This window comes from Wolffia australiana, chromosome 11 (genome assembly GCF_029677425.1).
Source record: "Wolffia australiana isolate 7733 chromosome 11, ASM2967742v1".
NCBI classification, from domain to species: domain Eukaryota; kingdom Viridiplantae; phylum Streptophyta; class Magnoliopsida; order Alismatales; family Araceae; genus Wolffia; species Wolffia australiana.
The window spans coordinates 6,546,378-6,567,500 of record NC_135845.1 but is presented as its reverse complement, the minus strand read 5'-3'; the positions used below and the strand labels follow the sequence as shown (position 1 = coordinate 6,567,500).

The 21,123-nt window shown below is 38.5% G+C and overlaps 1 protein-coding gene across 3 annotated transcripts; it reads right to left on the bottom strand.

Moving 5' to 3' along the window:
- Positions 1-10,959: 10,959 nt before the first annotated feature.
- EMB2004 (RNI-like superfamily protein) lies at positions 10,960-20,771 on the bottom strand. 3 transcript variants are annotated; one of them, XM_078582974.1, is made up of 18 exons: positions 20,213-20,771; positions 15,973-16,191; positions 15,799-15,857; positions 15,552-15,689; positions 15,356-15,430; positions 15,175-15,258; positions 15,021-15,082; positions 14,829-14,898; positions 14,125-14,200; positions 13,920-14,050; positions 13,403-13,462; positions 12,762-12,836; positions 12,569-12,673; positions 12,385-12,480; positions 11,778-11,858; positions 11,579-11,680; positions 11,357-11,443; positions 10,960-11,274 (listed from the first exon to the last, which is right to left on the bottom strand). In XM_078582974.1, the coding sequence occupies exons 1-17, from the start codon at positions 20,550-20,552 to the stop codon at positions 11,375-11,377; spliced, it is 1,842 nt and encodes a 613-aa protein (XP_078439100.1). In that variant the 5' UTR covers positions 20,553-20,771; the 3' UTR covers positions 10,960-11,274; positions 11,357-11,374. The 3 variants fall into 3 exon arrangements, with proteins under 3 accessions (XP_078439100.1, XP_078439099.1, XP_078439101.1); XM_078582973.1 differs by having other exon boundaries at positions 11,364-11,443; XM_078582975.1 differs by lacking the exon at positions 20,213-20,771 and adding an exon at positions 19,721-19,766 and having other exon boundaries at positions 11,364-11,443.
- Positions 20,772-21,123: the final 352 nt, after the last annotated feature.

Below are 21,123 nucleotides of genomic sequence, written 5' to 3'. Positions count from 1 at the left end.
CTCTCTCTCTCTCTCTCTCTCTCTCTCTCTCTCTCTCTCTCTCTCTCTCTCTCTCTCTCTCTCTCTCTCTCTCTCTCTCTCTCTCTCTCTTGGTCGCTCTCCGTCTATATTTGTAAATATTATGGGGGAGGCCGTAGACTCTGCTCTTCTCTCCTGGTAACTGCTTTTAGCTTGATTGGCTTTGACTGCTGTCGATTGCTTTTAGCTCGATCGACGTCGGCTCCTTTCTTGTTTTCCACGCAGAGAACAGAACAGAAGAGAGAGAGAGAGAGAGAGAGAGAGAGAGAGAGCGTGGGGGGGTGGGGGAAGAACTACACTTGATTCATTAAACATATGGTATGCATATGAATAGTTCATGGTTAGAACAGATGGTTAGAATCGTTCTCTGACGGACTATTTTTTTCGTCCAGACACGAAATAACCGTCCCGTCCGGGATCTAGATGGTTTCTGTGTCCCATGGAAGTCAAGTAGGAGCCTGAGAGCTCCAGCTAGCTGGCGCACATGCTGTGCCACGGTTTATTGATGTATATTGAACCCATCTAGTGGTTATAATACAACTCTTGGGCTTGTTTCATAAAATATATTGACTTTGCAAGGAAACAGTCATTGTTAGGGTTGTTTTCGTATTTAAATCCATGTACATAGTTTGTGTTAGATCTCTATTTAGAAAGCATTACAAGCATCATAAAGTTTTTGAATATTAAAAAACCTTCTCGTTGGTTTTAGCCTTTGGTAACAATTCATGCATAAGGCACCCTATAATATCAGTCAACTTCTCCTATAGGTTTACGCTTGAGTTTATAGACCATTTACACCCTATAATATGGTAATTTGAATTTCTGGGCGCTAATGATCAGGTATAATATTTCATCAGAGCTTGGAAATCTGATTCCATAGCTAGCATCTAGTTTTTGTGTTAGATGCTAGCTATGAAGATGTTTTCATTATTGCAGCAAGGATTAGGACAATGTATGTCTCAGGACTGATAGTCTTCTCGAATTGTTTAGTTTTTGCCCAATTGGTTTTACATTACTTTCACATTGATCTAGGTTTAACCTTCCTGTAAGATAGACTTCAGTGAGTGGTTTTCTAATCAATATGACATCATGTTTCTGTCTAAAGTACTAAGAATGGTTGAATATAACTCTTCTTTTGCACTAGATTGAGGGGATAGAATGCTAATAGAGTGAATGGGAGAATATTAAACTTCACCTGACTGTGAAGGTAAGAAAGACAGGTCACTATTTTTCTATTTGTGTGATTTATCAGTATTTTCATTTCAAACTCTATCAATATTTTCATAATCTTTCAGCATTATAGGTAGGTTCATTTGGTCAAGCACCGAGCAAACCAGAAATATCATTTACTGTTTCCATATTGGAGAAATGGAATGTATGCTAAAAAATGATATTTTAAAATATAAAGAAATTATCTATGTGGGGAATAGACATCTGTACCCAACATGTAGAGAACTATAAGCCATGAAGACATATTTTACTAATGTATCATCTTGTTTGTGCTGTCAAAAGTTAAGATGTTCATATGTATAACCTCGAGGCATATGCATGCAATTGCTAGCGTGTCCAATCTCCTCCATCTTGGCAAGCTCAATATTATCCCTCCATCATCATTGCGCCACTTGGATTGCATGAGTGAAGATGAGCTAAGGTAGAAGGAAGAAGAAAGGTGGGCCACCTAAACTGTCACACCTAATGTTGGAAGATTAATAGCTGTTATATTATGATATCATCAAAATAAAAATATTCATTGGATTTATTCATGCACTTCAATTATAAGCACTGCTCGTACAAATATAATGAATACATATTGTATCAATGAATATGGAATGACACAAGCAATGTGTCAACAGCTTGCAGGAGACACATAAATAGGGTATGTTGAAATTTATTAACCACATAAATCCTACTTCAAATATGTTTATTAACAGGTTCTCAAAATTACGAGATTTATAAGTTTGTATTATATGTGTATACCAACAGGGAACTATATTTGTATAGTATTAATGGAACTGATCATTCAGGCTCCAATGAATTATTCCAAATAGGAAATATGAGTTTTGATCTGAATGAAGGTAATCAAGCCTTCAAAAAAATCTCAGTTAAATGACTCTGGAATTGATTTATATGGACGCATTTGTGGGACAAAGATGATTAGGATTTTAGGAGAAAACTCACAATTTGAGCTTTAGTGCCACATCAATAAAGGCCTCATTCGCTCCTTGTGGAAATTCTTCAGTGTGAAGACATTAAATACTTCAGGGTTCGTTTCAGCAAAAATTCATGGATGTCATCATTTCCTTTTAAATTTCATTTTACATGTTTTGTAATTATGAATACATAGATCCCTATTTTTTTCTCATCAGACTATAGGGTAAATCATGGATTCTAAACTCAAAACCTAGATAACTATAACTTAATAAATATCTATGTCTATCACCAAAATGCAATGCAAATCAATGATTATGATACCCTTATCAGATGTGTACTAGAGATCATGACTCTGACCAAATCAAATCGATCAAATTTTGATCGAATGTTTCAAGCCCTCGAGATATATTGAATCTTTTTATTGAACAAGATTCTTTGTCAATTTCAATCTATATTTTTTATTGACTCAATTTGTTTGATCAAAATTTTTCAAAATTGTATTTAAACTGTTTCAACAAAATCAATCAATTTGATACATGAACAAAAAGTGCGAGAATGGTGAATATATTTTGAAAGACTAAGTTATGAGTTTGAAATAGTGAACTATATGATGGATAGTAAGTGTCCATCAAGCCAATCACAGTACCATGTTTATTTAAGTTCATTGAATAAAATATTTACCTTCATTATTATTCCGATGTGATGTTTATAATGAAGTCCATGAATATGTGCAATGACATAGTGAATTATGATGAGATCATAATACAGTGATCATTAGTCTTTAAATATATATTCTAAATATTCCTATTTGATGGATAATCGAGACGGACATCAAATTATCTGGATAGAATAGCACTGGCTGATCCTACTTATACGATAAGTATATCTGATCCTACTTATACGATAAGTATAGCTGATCCTACTTATTCGGTACAAGAGGAGATTGACTCAAGGATGACGATGAAGAAAATCCCTGGCCAGGTTAGTGAGGATATTGGAGAAGGTGTTCTCCAATGATCCCCGTTGCGCATCAGGTATAATCGAATGACATATAGGGTTTGACAATAAACCATAGCCTAAGTCATTCAAGAGTCTCATGCAGATGATGGATTACACATATAAGGTAACTGATGATGGTAAGGGTTCCATGAAAGAGCTCAAACACAACTCGGTATCATCTAGAACACGAGATGTAGTTTGGCACCCCAAGGGCTGGAAACTGAACCTATCGATTGGGTTAAATCGATCCTTAGTTAATTAATCCATATGTCGATATAGTTAATTAATAAGGTTGGCCAATAATTTTTATTGGGCCACTATAATTATTAACTAGAATGATACATGAGCCAAGAGGGTCACACACATAAGGTCATAAGGGCATTGGTGGAAATATTTTACTTTGTAGGGTTTTTAGAAAAACTTAAGTAAAATATAAATAGGGAAGGGGCATTCATTTCAAGCACCCAGGCCAGCCAGAATTGAGAGCCCCTCCCTTTTTCCACTCTCTTCTTCACTCAACCAAGGAGAGTGTCTTCATGGTGAGAAGATCTTCAAGATTTTCAAGAGAGTTGAAGAAGAAGATGTGGAGATCCAAGCGTTGAGTGATTGGGTGGATACTTCAAGAGGCCAGACACGTGAACGGCTTCAGAACAATCTCGAAGCGGCAAAGTCAAGGGTAGAACAAGTTCCCCAAAAGGTACATTTAATGTTTTAATTTATAGATCAATTGAGAATCGATTACCACGCTTTTGTATCCATAGAATCGTGTTTTCCATGGACGAAGCAAGGCATCGAACCTAACATTATAAATAACCCATCAATGGTAAAATTAAAAATAATTATATAGATGAAATTATGTTTTTATATTTATTATGCATATTTTAGTTTTAAATGGAATCCAGAAGCACTATCTGAAACATGATAAGTCTGAATGGGACAACATTATCAATGTCAGCTGTCAGCAACGTCCCCATCATCACTGATGAACCCAAAATAAGGCATGAAATTATACATATTTTTAAAGCCATTTTGGCATCTTTATATTAATGTTACCTTCATCTTTATAAGAATTGTCATCTCTTGAATTAAATGGAGCATTTAGTTCAACCAGTATATTTTAATGTGACTTTTGCATAATTTAGAAGTGCAATTATTTTCATGCAAAATGAGTTTTAACATCACAATGTTAATGGGTTAAATTCTCTATGTAGTGGTTATTGGACCTTTTGCAGGGCTGAAGAGATAAATGAATAAAATTATAAAAATAAGAGAAAACAAACACACGCACATATAAATAAATAGTTCCATCAGCCAAGCTAGCAGGCTAGGCACAACAATGCATCATCCAGCCACAAGAAGGCGAGCACAAAATGCTCAAGCCCGCATGCAGCTTGCAAGCATTGACGCCCCACCAATAGGGCCTAGAAATTGCACGCACGCATAAACTGATACTAGGGCATTTTTTTTAATAATTGGCAAAATCACAGTGCCAATTATTTTAAAAATAATATAATATTGATTGTAGAAGATCGGGAGATTATTTTTTAAATTAATAGCAGGTTATGTATACGATAAGAGATATCTAATAATGATTTTAACTAAGATTTAGTTACATACCGAATAATATTATTCTATTTTACTGATATGTAAGAAAAAGAAGAATGAAGAAGAAAGGGATAACAGATAGGGGGGAGAAGGGATTATTTACTGAGATATATATTATTGGAGGAGAGAAAGATATATATGCATATATATATATGTTTAGTGTTTAGGAGTAAGAGAGATAGGTGGGAGAATTGGGATTATATAATTTATAATTGTTTATTTAATTAGATATAGGGATAGGAGTGAAAATTAAGAAGTTTTGGTGAGAATATATTTTTATTTAGTTTTAGAAGAGTTTAAGAATTTTGGTCGAGAGAGAGAGAGAGAGGGTAAGAGAAGATAGAGGCGCCTAATAAGAGTAATTAAGGGTAAATATGTATAATCATATATGACTGATACATAGATTATAATAACAGAAAATGGATTTATTTTTATTTATTGAATAAGTATTTTTTAGTATTTTTATAAGATGAAATCAAAAGAAAAAATAGGACAAATCAGCAGAAATTCCTTGATGCCTGACTTGTGTTTGTGAAAATGCCTGAAAGAGGCCAGACTGTGAAGTGAACTTGAAAGTCAGGTTTTCGATTGAATTGAGATAAATTCTAATATTAAAATGAAGATTCAAATAGAAATTTCTACCATAGAGGTCCCAACACATCAGTATAGCGCCCTCATTTGAACGACTGAGGATAGGAGTGCTGTTTACCACCCCTGACTTTGGCATGTGTCTCAGCCATCTTCATCCATGCTGGCATGCTTCTGCTATGTCCTCGACCTCCTCTAGTGTCTTCCTAGGCGCTGGGAATAGTTGGAGGGTGTCATGCCCCTCTTGCTCACACTGCCCCCGGAAGGGTCTCCTCTTGTTGTTTTAGATCTGGATCGAAAGATACAAAATTGGGGCCTTTTAAGCCCTAGGAAGGTGTTGGGTTAAGGGGCTATAGTGATGATGCGTGAAATTTATTTAATCAGCGGAAGCATTAGATCATTTCATAAATGATCTATAAAAACATGCAGTACGATGAGTACCTTTTAGGGAACCTTTTCCACCAGTGACTTGGTTCCAAGGAGATTTTTTCAAGTCGATCAATTGCTCAACCTCTAATAGTATCCACACGACTAGAAGGTTTCTGGATCCCCTCTCCTTGTTCACCACTCCTTAAGAATCTTGTGATTCTTCACACCATCAAAGAGACTTGTGGAATGAGAGGAGAAGCTAGAGAAAGAAGAAAGGGAGGGGGCCGCCCAGATTCAACTTGCCTTGGAGACCTAAAATGGATGCCCCCCTATTTAAACTTGCTGCATTTTTTCATAAAAACCCTTAAAATAAAGTATATCTTCTAACAAACTTTTAAGGCCTATGTGTGTGGCTCTCTAGGCCCATATGTCGTTCTAGTTAATACCTTAAGACTTAATAACATTTATTGACCAACCTTGTTAATTAACTATATCATCATATAAAATAATTAATAGATTAAGCTTAAGTTTCCATCCCGTGAAGTGCCAAGCTATAATCTTGATCAAGAAGATATTGAGTGGTCATTTAACTCTCTTATGGATCCTTATCCGCCATCGTTCACCATATATGTATAATACTTCATCCGCTCAAAACTTTTGTATGACCACATCGTTTCTTGTCAAACCCTGATTCGCCATTTGCTAGTACTGATATGTGATAGGGATCATTGGGGAACATCTTCTCCAATATTCTCACTATCATGGCTAGGGATTTGGATGCATCGCCTTCTTTGAGTCAATCTCATATTATACCAAGGGCAGAGGATCTCATCTTGACCACGCAATCATCTCCATGGACTTCTTTTTATATCAACGCTAAAACTTGTCTGAATGTCATAGAATAAGATATCAATACTCTTTGAATAAAGAGCAACCACCATCTATCTTTTGCTTCTCCACACTAATGGTCACATGATCAACCATACTTATTGTATAAGTAGGATCAGATATTGCTATTCTATTAGGATAGTTTGACTTCCATCTCAATAATTCATTGAATAAGACTGTAATGTTTAGAATACATGTTTAAAGACTAGGGATCAGTGTATTATGATATAATCATAATTAAGTCATTGCATGTATTTATGGGCTTTATTATAAACTTCACAATCGAATAATAATGAATTAAGATTTTATTAAATGAACTTAAGTAAAACTTGGTGGTATGATTTGTCTTGACCGCCACATATTATCCATCCGAAGGATCTTTGTCGGCCATAAATAAGTTTTTTTGGCGTTGGGGATCCTCTAGGGGCCATAGGATCAGATGTTGAACCCCCCGTTTACGGATGTCATCGTGGAGATACACGACTTGAAAAACTATCAAGCGAGAGGGTGAACTCTCCCCCCTCAAGCTCTCCATGCTATCCGCCACTCCCACAGGCCTTCCTTTGACAGTGTGCGATGCATACGAAGGGCCAGCAAGCTGAGGCGTTCAACTTAATAGCATCCACGAACTATCAGATGGACTGCCTGCCAAGAAAGGAAAAGGGAGGAGGGGATTTGTGTGTGTACTGTGTGGTTGGCAACGACATCTGCTGTTTGATTTCCCTCGCGCAGCTGGTGACGGATACTAGTTGTGCAGGGCCGGCGCCCCATGATGTCCTTCCATACGTGTTGCAGTCGCCATTGGGAGCATTTGCCTGCATGAAGCATGTCAACTAATACATGTGAGTCCGATTCTACAATGATATGCTGAATGTTTCATTCCTCGCATAGGAGTAAACCATCATGTATCGTCATTGCCTCAGCTACTGTATGAGTTTGTATGCCGTAAAAGAGGAGAAAGCAAAAAGAATACTCCCTATATGATCCAATAGGATACCACCTCCCCCTACTGGCCTCGGGTTCCCTTTGGCCGCACCATCCACATTTAGCTTGAGGATGCCGATTGACGGTGGGTGCCAATGAACAATTTGTAGCCGAATGCGGATGGGGGCGAAGGTCATTGGGATACGCCAAGATTGAAGGAGGTCGCAGGCTAGGGCTGAGCTGCGGGCACGAGGTGGTAAAATGTGGTGTGTACGTTGTATCCATTGCTTGACTTGTCACATGATATCCAAGTCACACATGGGATTTCTTGCAAAATAAGAAGAATTTCACCCTCTCTACTAGGCCATAAGTTGACGAAACTGATAGAAATTTTTTGGTTATCTTTTCCAACCAAGGGAATATCATTCCCCATTTTCTTTCCACCATGAAAATGCATCATCTGTCAGATAGAATGAAGCAGTGATATAGTCATCCAACTCATTCATTGAGATTGCATACCCATGATCTGAATTGTGCATAATCTAGAGATTCAGGCCTTGAAGAAAAATATCAATCGCGACGCTCATAACTCAAGACAATGGATTGTCATAACAGATATGTAGACACTAGTTTCACAGAAGGGTACATCATTGCTACAACATTCATGACAGTATTGCACTTCATTATAAAAGTATAGTTACATAACGTTGTCGTTATTTGTATGATAATGACCAATGTCAAAACACATGCCTCTTTTGTCCACCTCTCATTATAGTTCTCAAGGAAAAAAAGAGATACCTCCAAGCGAACATTCAACAATTTAACAACACCGAAAATCATAAGAATTGTCAACACCATCTTGTTGGTGGATGATTTTAGCCTTCTACAAATAACTTCAATTTTTATTGAACTTGGTGAGCATACTTGTTGAGGATCGGGGAGGAGAGCTATGGTGAACAATGCATGACTTTTTTCCACCGCCGCTTTCAACATGTCATTGGTGGAATTCCACCTTGTAGCCATGTTAAAAGGCAGTTTGTTGTAATTGGGAAGCCCAAGTGTTGCGCATATCTCCCGATATTTTTTGGATTGTGGGTCAAACACGACATCTCCTGATTTTTTAAAATCATGGTTACCAGCTCTCTTACTTGTGACGCGGACTACCCATGAGAGAAATAACACTATTTTTACCACATGAGCCCCTCATTGAATCACTTTTTTTAGTCATCATGGAGTCATCAACATCATCATCATCTACTAAAAATTTACGCAAATGCAAATCATTGATAACACCGCTTGGACGATTAGGTAAATGATGCAGGCAAAACATAGAACATGATGCATAGGTGTGAAGAACGGTCTAGATTCACCAATTTGTCTGACAATATTTTGATCATTCTTCCATTGCACAAACCATTGTCCATCATTATTGTAATAAAAAAATTAACTATATTTCCTAAGAAATTATGTGTAGTGGTCCACAATATACCCTTCCCTTATGATTAAACTCTTCAAACATTGACATGATGACCCAGCTCCTTTTCACCCCTAAATGTCCATTCGATAATAGACAACACCTGGTTCACCAACATCCCCTCAGCATCAATCTAATGCATAGTAATGCCAAGCAGTTCAATATCATTCTCTGATGTCCATATGAGGAGTATTAGAGAGACATGGTCAACGTCAATGAGTTCCTAGAAACATTCTACCATTATCTCAATATATGATGCACCAAATGACTCCTTCACCACTCTAGAGCTTAGAATATGCAGGTGAAACTATGAGCATAACTGAGGCCATCAAACAAAACCCTCACTATCCACTTTACTCCATGGGAGGTCCGCAATGCATATGAGCCACCTGAGTTCTATTTTAGTAGCTTCAGGGGTAATCCTAGTCAAGTGGGGTTCCTTTCGGTGTGCATGCACACACATAGTAGGTCAGCAACTGATTCCCTCGCTTCAGCAACCCCTTTAGCTCATCATGTATAGCACAATCAAACTTTTCGAGATCCCTATAGACAAATGTTGTGCTGCTCTGCTTGTTCCAATTATTGATGGCCTTTCTCCAAGGTGACCGTCAAACGTATTGTTGAGGTCCATCTTCCCAAAATCTTGGAATACATTTGACCTCAGGTCATAGTCCTTGCAGCGGTCAATTACCTCTACCGTTAGATCAATGGCCTCACATGGCACACCACTGGCTGGCTGATTCATCATTTGTTTGATCAGCCTCATCATTGATATTATGTTCACCATCTCAATGTGAACAACCAAGGGATTTGATTTCACATGTCTCATCATTGCCAAGAGTCGAATAACTAATGAGTCTATAATCAATGAGAGTTCATATGGTAGGATATGAAGTAGTAATATCAATGTTATCACATATTGATGCGAATGACTTCAGAGACGAGTGGTGTTCTCAAAAAATCCATACTAAATTTAAGTTCAGTGACATATTGGATTAGTTAAGGGAAAACCAATGACTTTGATCTATGTATTAATCCATATATAGCTCATCTGTACATTAATCCATCTAAGATGCACACTCCATGCATCCATTAATCTATTACTCACTTAATGATCAATCCATCCATCCATTTCTTGATCTATGATACATATATCCACCATCCGACATCATCCATCACCTGTTCATGCATAAGTTGATCATTGATCCATCCATGCATTCATCCACCATCCACCATCCACCCACCATTGATCCAATCATCCATCACAATGAATCAGTTGGTTTGGCTACAAACAGTGAAAAGTAAATCAATGGCAAAAATGTTCATGTACAATCAGCTCGTTGTTTAATGATGGCTGTGAATTATAATCATCATGATGCTCATTCATGATGTCATAAAATGACAATCAGGAACTACGGTAGCAAAAACTGTTAACATGTACACCCAGCTAGTTGTTTAATAATGGCTGTGCCTTATAATCATCATGATGCTCGTTCATGATGTCAGAAAATGACAATCAGGAACTAAGGTAGTAAAATAACTGTAACATTTAAACTAGAAATAACACTGAACACCATCTTCATATGTAGTCAATATATCAACTTAACATCACCACTATGGGTATTATGATGATGTCCAAGGATATTTTGAATTAATTGTGATATTGAAGAGTCTCTGAAGAATTAAGAGGAAGACCCACAAAAAAGCAATGATGGAACTTAAAAGGAGTAAGCCACATAGGGGAAGAATACAGAATGCAGAGGGCAGATTGGAAGAATGCAAGGGGGAAGAATGTATAAATCACAACAGCAGGCCAGCAGGAAGAGATTTCTGATAATATGATTGTATTTCTTAGCTTTATTCAAACATTTGATTCCATGAGATCGGAACTGGACAGTTTAAATCAAATTCCATCAGATTATTTGATCCGAACATTGGGCTGATTTGAGAAATACAATCTGAACATGATATAAAGATCGAGCCTGAATCGAAGTGAGTCGTTCGAATTCTCGATCCGATTTTCCTTTCAAGAAACCAGTTCTAATCCCCCCCCATCCCTAGTCTAGCTTGTCCTTTCCGTGTCATCCTATTAGGTGCAAACCAGAGATAAGCTAGAGAGAAACAGAAGAGAGAGATGGAGATGTTGAAGGCCAACTAAATTGCCAATGAATGGAAATTTTCTAGATTACATGCCCCTAACAAAATTTTCTGCAAGTTCTTCCGCGGACTGAATGTATTCCTCTCCCATTGAAGAAACCCTACAAACCCAAGAGAATCATGAAATTAGATCATGAAGAAAATTGCAAACCTAAAAGCAATGTATGCACAGATTGGACGAACATATCACTTTTTTTCCCATCAGAAGAATATGTTAAGCTCCTTCTCGTTCATTTCATAGACATGATCTCTGGCTTCTGTCAGAGCAACCTGCAGGCTCCCAGGACATAGATTGAGACGCTTGAACAAAAAACGCTAAAAAAATACAGCGAAATGGAAAATGCTAAAAAATACTCAGTTTTTTTGCTGCGTGTACAGAGAATGAAATGGAAGATCACAACAAACCTGCCCGTATTTAGTCAGAAAATTGCTTGCCAGATTCAGGGAGGAGAGAGAAATATCCTCATTGGCCTTGAGCGCTTGGGCAAGGGCAAAAGCCCCGGTGTCCTGTCCCAGAGAGAGAGAGAGGTAAGGCAGACAGCAAAATATTGAGAAAAATAAAAATGCAATTTACAAAAAATATGAATCAAAATAAGAGTTTTACTCTGATCTCATTAAATCCTAAGTCGAGTGAGGTCAAGGCTTCATTGACAATCCTCAGGCTGCGAGCCAAACAAACAGCACCCTGGCACCATTTGTTAAAAGTCAAGAGATTTTCTGAACAAGGAAGGCAAATCACACGAATTAAGGGATAAACTACATGAACAACCATGAAAATTTCAAATGATCAATGTGGTATAAGACAGTGCAAGGCTAAGGAACAAGGAACAGGGATAATATTCAAACTAATATTTCTTGAGCAGAGCAAAGGACAGAGGAAAGAAATGAGAACAATATCCGGCCAAGAAGACTAGTGGAAGAGGAAGAAAACCACACAAATGTTTCAAATATAATAAATGAAGAGCTTAAACAGACAGCACTGACTGTCATATGAAAAATTGTTTTTTGAACAACTAACTGTCATAACAATGATTTCTGCTTTTATGAATCAGCATCGGAATCAATATAGGAAGTCAGCGAACATCAGGGAAAGCCTTAGACTTCATGATATAGCATAAAGTTATGCGCAAGCTTTGATGATAGCAGACACGTTTATGACGGAATAAAATAAAGGGAGAAAATAAATAACTACAGTATAAAAATCTGATTACATCATCTCCAAGCCCATTTGCCCGCAGATCAAGAGTATTTAAGGTGGTATTGTACTTGAGAGCATCAGCGACATGCTCTGCACCCTTGGGTCCAATCTACAATAACATAGATAACAACCAATTAGTTTTAAGGATTTCGGATATTGAAAAATAAATGGGCCTCATTTAATAATGGATTATCAACCTGGCACCATCCCAGTTTGAGTATTTCTATCTTTCCATGGAACTTGATGATCTCACAGAGAGCTTTCACACCTTCAGGCCCAATAGGATTGTAACCCAGTTCCAACTTTTTCAAGAGAGAAGTAAATCCATTGGCAGAGTTAGTTTTCTGTGGCTGAAAAAAAAACATATTTTTATCAAGTAATTAGACATACTGTCGTCAAGATAGAGTTATCTTTCAGGACTCGAGCAATATCGGTGACTCCAGCAGCATGGATATTGTTACCTCCCTGAAATCGTACAGATAGATGAGAGAAAGAGAGAAGCTGGAGAACTAAAAAAGAGATTGAGAGAATATCTGATCAAAATCAAAGCTGCAAAGTTACAGTAATCGTAATAATAATATATTGGGATGATTGATCTAAAAAAAGATATGGATTGGATTAGCAAGAAGGAAGTCACAAAAAATAGAAAAGACTCGTTCTTAAGAAGGTACACCAAATGCCAAATTTGACACGAAAAATAGGAAAGTATATCCTAGAGCTGGCAGACAATGAAGGATTCGTCATTAACATCATCACCTCCAAATTTAGTTATGGACACAAAAGATGACTAGATGATGATGAAGGACACAGACTTAATGATGATGATAATGAATTGGTGACGGATCACTAAGATGAATGTTGACGATAAAGACAATGTCTTCATACTCATAATAGGCTTTTTTTAAAAGATATCGTAATTGTCATTCTTAATTAGTATCTCAATATTGGGAGATTTAAAAGAAAAGATAAAAATTTGAGACAATAAAATCCGAAAAATAACCCTCCCAAATTAATCTGAAAAGAGGCCATACCAAGTCAATGGTGGTAATCGTGCGGTTTTCCCTTAGCGCATCTGCCATCTTCGTGGCTCCCTGTGACGATTTATCAAAATATATTTTGAGTGATGATTATTCACAATGAAGACCCTAAAACTCCGACCAGACATCATCAATAAATAGTCATCAAGAATATTAGTAAAAAAACTGAATTAGATTTTTTTTTGAAATAAAAAAAACTGAGTCTCTAAATCATACTGAGTGAGTCATCAAGAATCTAAATCAAGGGTGCCGTCTTCTAGGAACAAAGGTAACTTTTCTATTATTAGACCAAAAGGCTAAGAGACTTTCTCTACTCTTCTCTTTAGAGGAAGATTAGTCTCCCAATAATGGAAAATATGCCAGGGAAAAATCTGAAGACGTCCAAAAAATTCTAATATTAGATAAGAAAATTGAATCAGAACACACCCAAAAATGTTATCACTCTTTTTGGTTCAATGTTCAATAACGGACAAAACAGAAGATGAAGAGACACAATATTTTTCAAAAGTACCTGGTCACCCAAGTCGTTCATGTAAAGATTCAACCACACCAGGGATTTAGTTTTCTTAACAAACGCTGCCACGTGGAATGCTCCATCAGACCCAATGTCATTATTTCCGAGATCTAAAAGGGTAATCTTTCCTGAAATCAAATTTTGAGGTGAGGAAATATGAAAAAATACAAACTCTAGCTTTATGTTAAATATTAAATCATGCCTTTATGTGCAGAAAGCCCAGACATCAGAGCTCGGACACCCTCATTGCCAATGTCATTTCCGTGCAAATGAAGCTCCTGCATAAAAAAGATAAGATGACTCCGCAAAATCCATCTTTGAAATCTTACTAAACTATCAAGGGTACAATTTTTTCCCAAAAGGGGTGCAGTAACAGAAGAATCAAAGAAACCCAGAATATATACACCGTATTCACTCTAATATTTCATTATCTCTGTCAAATATTTTTATCATGTTAATGATGCCAGAAACTGTCTCAACGATAAATCGTTCAAAAACAAAACTTGATTTTGGTTTGTACCGAGCAAGGGAGAAAGGGGAGGTCAAAGGGCGGCAGGGAGTGAATGCGGACAAGACATTTGGAGATATGGTGAAGTCGCGTCCGAGGGGACGGTTGAAAACCTGGTGATAGGAAGGGACTGAGAGATAGCATTGATGGTGAGTTAAGCAACAACTTTTCTTCAATCTTGAGAGCTCTCTAGAAGGGATGCCTACAGGTATCTACAGGGAAAGTGGAAAACTAACCCAGGAACACATGACCAGAATACCCCTAATGGGTTATAAGTGCCAAAGTACACTTGTGGGGGGGGGGGGGGGGTTGGGGGGGTGTGGTGGGGGGGTGGTGGGATTTGAGGTTGGTTATAAGATAAAATCAAATGAATGCTGAACTTAAGAGAGAAGTATCACCCTCAATGATTTATTGCCTTCAATCCCCTTCGCTAGACTGGCTGCACCCAGAGCACCACCATAGTTTCCGCTGAGGAAATAGATCATAGGAAGCATTCAACGATTAGTCAGGCAGATAGATAATCCAAGGTAAGACATTTATCCTTACTGCAACAGCTCTCAAAGAAATTGAAAAAGGTAAAATTCACTGACTTGATATGTATCGAGCGGATGGTTGTGTTTTCAAGAAGTGCACTGCCCAGGCTAGCAAATCCCTACTTCAAAAAAAGCTAACAAAATAAGTGCACGCTAATCTCTCTTATTCCCACTGATAAAAGAATTACAAAGTAATACTAGGCATACTCACGGAGTAATCAATCATGTTGTTGTTGAGTTCCAAGACACGAAGAGATGAATTTTTTTTAAGCATCTCAGCGATGGATTTGGCTCCCTGTGGAAGATGAATTCTTCTTAAGCATCGATAGACAAGCAGTTCTATTGATCAAGTCAGTAGAGAAGCGAAGGAAAAGAAGGAACTTTAAGCCAACCTCATCACCCAGGCCAGTACTATTCAACTGGAGTTTTTGGATGCCCGAATTCTTTACCAGGATCACTGAAAGAAGCTGATACCAGGGAAACGGATGACGGTAATGTAACAAAGGCACAAATAGGTACCAAGTAACAAAAGATATTGCGGAAAATTTGTGCATATTGCTGAAAAAAGAGGTAATTTAAGAGCACAACCTTTGCGCCTTCATCCCCGATGGCATTTCCAGAAAGATTAAGAGTCTTGAGAGCAAAGTTTGATTGGAGGACTCCATCAAAGGCTTTGATACCGGTGGCCGTGATGCCATTGCCTGAAAAGTCCACTTCCTCAGCAGACTAAAGATTTCAAGGTAAGTGATTCTACAAGATCACTAACAAGAAGAGAGCCCACTAGAAATGAAACTATAAATGTAGATAAACCGTTGGACTTGAATCATTTAGTCACCTGATTGTACCCCAAACTTTCGGCAAGAAAGACGAGACCCTCATCCCCAAAGTTTCGACCTGCAAATAGTTGACATTTAACTTCAGTGAATAGCAAAGAACCCTTCTTGGGAAAAACATGGTAGCATGTGAACAGGTAAAAAAATAAAAATTCTGAGAATTTTTTGGGCCATACCAGACATGTCTACTCTTTGAAATGTTCGGAGTTCTTTGGCAAACTCCTTGAGTCTTTGTCTTGATTCCCTCTCTATCTTCAAACCCGAAGGTGAAGGCAGATTGGACCCAGGTGAAACCAACCATTTCATTCCAGGGAATGCAGACTTCTTCTCAACAGTTGCCGTAGATCCCCCCTTTGGCTTTGGTAGCAACAAGCTTTCAACCACCTTCCATAATACTACCAAACGAGAAGTAATGAGCAATTATGAGCACCATCGTGGTCATCACAGAAAAACCCCAAACCTAGACAACCAACAGGTAAAAGAAACAACCCCCAATTCACATAATGAATTTTAAGTTACATGAACAGACTGACTCAATAAGCTCCTTAACTTTGATATTCATGTCAACTGAAATAGCAGTAGCTCCACGCTAATCTTTTGAAGGTGGAGTTACCAGCAGATTCCCAAAAAGGATTATTGAGCTTCATTTGGCCCAACAAATATTCATATTTTCCTCAGGAGAAAGTGATTAGAAGCTTGACACAGGTTCCTATTGAGGAAAACAATAGAGGAGAGATCCATCGAAGAAGTTAGGGATCTAGCAGGGACGACATAGCTGAAGATCTATAGATCTTGGACAAACCGGTTGAAGATATGGAGAGCAATCACAGGTCAGCAGGGGATTGCTCAGCCTCAGTGAATAACTCATGATGTAGGGTTCTTCATCAGCGACTTTGGGCGACATATTTTCATAGCAAAATCCAATATGTTGGTCTCGATGTGCTCACGTCCACGCCTGTGTTTCCATAGTCCTGGAAGGTATGGAAACCATGGAGAGTGAGAGAATACTGAGCTTATGAAACTTTGTGACTTAAACTTGTCATGGGAATCCAGCATTTCAAGACAACATGTCAGAGCCGGGGGAGTTGCAAAAGCCGTCAAAGTCCAAGGAAGTCGTGAGGAACACATAATTAGCACTTTTTCTCGTCACAGGCAGTAGTGTGGAGTTGTAGGTTATTGCTTTTTTTTTTTGAGTTGTGGATTATTGCTGAAGATTGCTGCACCATCAAGGGTAGCTATGCCAAATAACGTCAGATTTTATTAGAGCTCCCTCACTATTGGTCAGGAAATCATCGAAGTTGGACCAGCAGTTAGTACTGGAGATAGTCAGCAGTTGTTGGTGATTGGTGGAAGGTAATTGCTGAAGTTACCAAAGCTATCTAGTTGCTCAAACAAGCTGGATAGTCTGGAGACAGCTTCCACAAAGATTGCTGGAGCACAGTCGTTATCCCAGTGATAAGAGAAGATGGAAAGCGTCCAACAAGGAGGAGTTCCATTGGTGATTCAAGGGATTCCAGTCTCAATAAAGTACATAGGTGATTCTGGCTTCAATCTTCTACATTGGTGCAAATATTTTGAAATGGTACTTGAAAGGAGATAACTGATACATCCCTTGGCTGAAGTACACCTGATTGACCCCCATTTCAAAGCATGGAATTCAGAAGATGCCACAGTCAAAACTTAGCTCCTCCAGAGCATGATTAGGAGTTGACGTCCAAAGCAGCCTTCCTTCAACAGGGAGTGAAGACTGAACAACAGTGTGTTTCAGAACAACACGGTAGTTGACAAGAGCTGGATCGCTACTGACCTGGGACTAGTGTGGACTGCATGCGCCAATATCATAAAATTAAAGATAAAATATAAAGATTTTGTATTGGGCTCAATGCTGAAAACGAAACCCTAAGAAATCGAAGTCTCAACCTAGGAAGGGTCCCAAGCCTGAGGGAAGCATTTCAAGTTACCGTTGAAGAGAATTGCATACTGAAATCATCTTCAGGAGCATTGGTGGATGAGACTAGTACTGGGCTGGAAGTAAAGACGAAGCGCCGCAAAGATTGTATCACTGACTGATCGAAATCAAAATTCCAAAGAAACAAGAATTGGCAACAAAGTAATGTATGTGCGCTGCCACTGCAAAAAGGGGCTCAAAAAAGAGACATACTTGGATATCAATCGCAAGTCTCAGAAATGCAGTCAGGCACATGAGGTAGCCACTTTGGATATTGAAAACGGAGAAATACCCATCAGTGGATCAGAAATGTCCCAGTATGCTTTCAAAACTTTGAAAGTTAAATTGGAGAAGCTACAGAGCATGATCAGAACTCTTGGTACACCAAGCACTCATGGCATGCGTGGTGAGCACTCTACACCGCTTAATATATCTCATCTTTCCAAACTATCCGATTGGATCTCATACTCGTGGAGCTCAGATCATATGACTTCCCAAAGGTCTAAGCTTTCTGATTATGTTACATGCCCAGGAAACAGAACAGTCTTTACCGCTGGTGGGGTTACACTTCCAATTAATGGCATAGGAGTAGTTCAAATTGATGTGTTATTCATGATCCAAGGCTAAAAGCTCAGCTTATTTCCACCTAGAGATTCATGACGGATACCCTGTTTACTCTAACTTTTGATTTTGATGGTTGTTTTGTATTTGAAAAAAGTTGAACGGAAGAATTGGATCAATTGCGGCGGTATGGATGGGGGGATGATCCCAGGAGTGCACGCCATTTTTGAGATGAAAAACTGCTACTTGCGGCACAAACAGAACCTTTTAATTCTCTAATGGGGCATCAATCTTTTTGGACTTCTGGAAATACGTTTCCAACTTTTGCTTGATATTGTTATCTGCCTAAGATGGGGGCATCCATCTTTTGACCTTCTGAGAAGTATATTTCCAAATTTTGCTCGAAATTGTTATCTGCCTAAGATGTTGCAATCTGCAAAGCATAAAAATTTCATTTAATGGCCAGAGCGAGAAGAGGAATGAACCGTTCATGATCATCCATAGTGATCTGCGGGGACCTAGCTCCATAGTGTCATTAATTGGGCTGTGTTTTTTCTCTTGGTGAACAATTTTACTCGGCTGAAATGGGTTTATCTCCTTAAACATAAGTCTGAAGTATTGGAAATTGGAAACCATATTTCTGTGTTGATACGTGCACAGTAGGGGTAAAATTTCACATATTTATATCTAATAATTCCAAAAAAAATTCAAGGAAAAGGGGTACAAACCGAACGAGAAAGCAACGAAGGCTTTAAAAAGAGGATAATCAAGCTAACTGCTTAGTAAAGCTCCAACTAGCTTAAGAACTCCTCTAATTACAAACACGCGGCTAATTACTGACCCACTAAGCTACAAATGAATAGAATAATCCCAAAAAAAGCAAGGAAAAGAGGTACAAACCGAAGTAGATGGCGATGAGGGCTTTCAAAAGAGGATGATCAAGATCACTGCTTAGGAAAGCTCCAAGGAGTTTAAATACTCCAATCAAGAACAGGGGCTAATTACTGACCCACTAGGCCACAAACGAATAAAATAATCCCAAAAAATGGCAAGAAAAAAGGGTACAAATCGAAGGAGAAGGCGACGAAGGCTTTCTAAAGAGGATGATCAAGATCACTGCTTAGGAAAGCCCCAACTAGTTTAAAAACTCCTCCAATTACTAACAGCAGTCTAATTTCTGAGCCACTAAGCTACAAACGAATGAAATAATCCCAAAAAATGGCAAGAAAAAAGGGTACAAATCGAAGGAGAAGGCGACGAAGGCTTTCTAAAGAGGATGATCAAGATCACTGCTTAGGAAAGCCCCAACTAGTTTAAAAACTCCTCCAATTACTAACAGCAGTCTAATTTCTGAGCCACTAAGCTACAAACGAATAAAATAATCCCAAAAAATGACAAGAAAAAAGGGTACAAACCGAAGGAGAAGGCGACGAAGGCTTTCTAAAGAGGATGATCAAGATCACTGCATAGGAAAGCTCCAACTAGTTTAAAAACCCCTCTAATTACTAATAACATTCTAATTTCTGAGCCACTAAGCTACAAACGACTAAAATAATCCCAAAAAATGACAAGAAAAAAGGGTACAAACCGAAGGAGAAGGCGACGAAGGCTTTCTAAAGAGGATGATCAAGATCACTGCTTAGGAAAGCCCCAACTAGTTCAAAAACCCCTCTAGTTACTAATAACAGTCTAATTTCTGAGCCACTAAGCTACAAACGAATAAATGGCAAGAAAAAGGGATACAAACCAAAAGAGAAGGCGACGAAGGCTTTCTAAAGAAGATGATCAAGATCACTTCTTAGGAAAGCTCCAACTAGTTTAAAAACTCTTCTAATTACTAACAACAGTCTAATTTCTGAGCCACTAAGCTACAAATCAATAAATGGCAAGAGAAAAGGGGTACAAACCGAAGGAGAAGGCGACGAAAGCCCCCGCAGGAACCAAAAACGACGCCGCTTGCTTCACAGGAAGGGGAAGAGATGATCCTTGCTCATCTGAAAACTGAAAGTTCCCCTTTTCCCCTCTATCTGTAGCTACTCTTCGCCCTCTTCCAGCTGCCGCTCTGGGAACCACAGTCCGGCATCTCTTCCCCTGAGCCTCTCCCAGGCCGAATCCCCGCCAATGAACCAAACCCAGATGAATTTTCCCACAGTTTCGGCTGCTGGGAAGGCCGCCTCCGCCTTCTCTCCTCCGTAGATGACCCACTCCGAGCCAAGGTGCTTGGGATGAAGTCAGGGCGTAGCCCATATATGAAGGCAGCGTACACGGCCAGCTGAGCGTGGAAGAATGGCAGACTGTGAGCTTCCCAATGCAAATCGGCCACGGCCCGGGAAGAATTCAGCGAAGAATCAGAAACCCAGATGGAAGAAGATGAAGAAGAGTGGAGATCGATTGAAGAAGAAGCTCGCTCTTCCCCGCTCCGCCGCCGTTATCACCTCCTCCCCTCCTCCGGATGCTATGAAAAGACTGATATGGTCGGTCTTGTTTACAATTTAATTGGTTGATGGATCATGTAACATGAACATAGCATCAGTTAGTTAGTACTTAGTAAACAAAGTCTTAGTAACATGCAATATAAACATGACATGTAAGAACTAGAGAAGGTTTTTTACACAACTCTAAGAATAAATCAATCATAAAAGTGTAAGTACCATGTGACATGAACTTGGCATGTAAGAACTAGAGATGGATTTGTACCCCAAGTCTAAGGTAAAAACACAAATCAAAGTCTTTGTACAATGTGACATAAAATATAGAAGGTTTTTTATCCAACATTTAGATAAAATACTAAGAAAAGTCTTAGTACCATGTAAGATAA

Coding starts and splice junctions, on each gene's coding strand:
- EMB2004 (XM_078582974.1), bottom strand. CDS start 20,552: ATGGGCTACGCCCTGACTTCATCCCAAGCACCTTGGCTCGGAGTGGGT. Junction 14,051..14,124: donor TGGGCTTTCTGCACATAAAG/GCATGATTTAAT, acceptor ATTTGATTTCAG/GAAAGATTACCCTTTTAGAT. Junction 11,681..11,777: donor TAGGATTTAATGAGATCAGA/GTAAAACTCTTA, acceptor TCTCTGGGACAG/GACACCGGGGCTTTTGCCCT.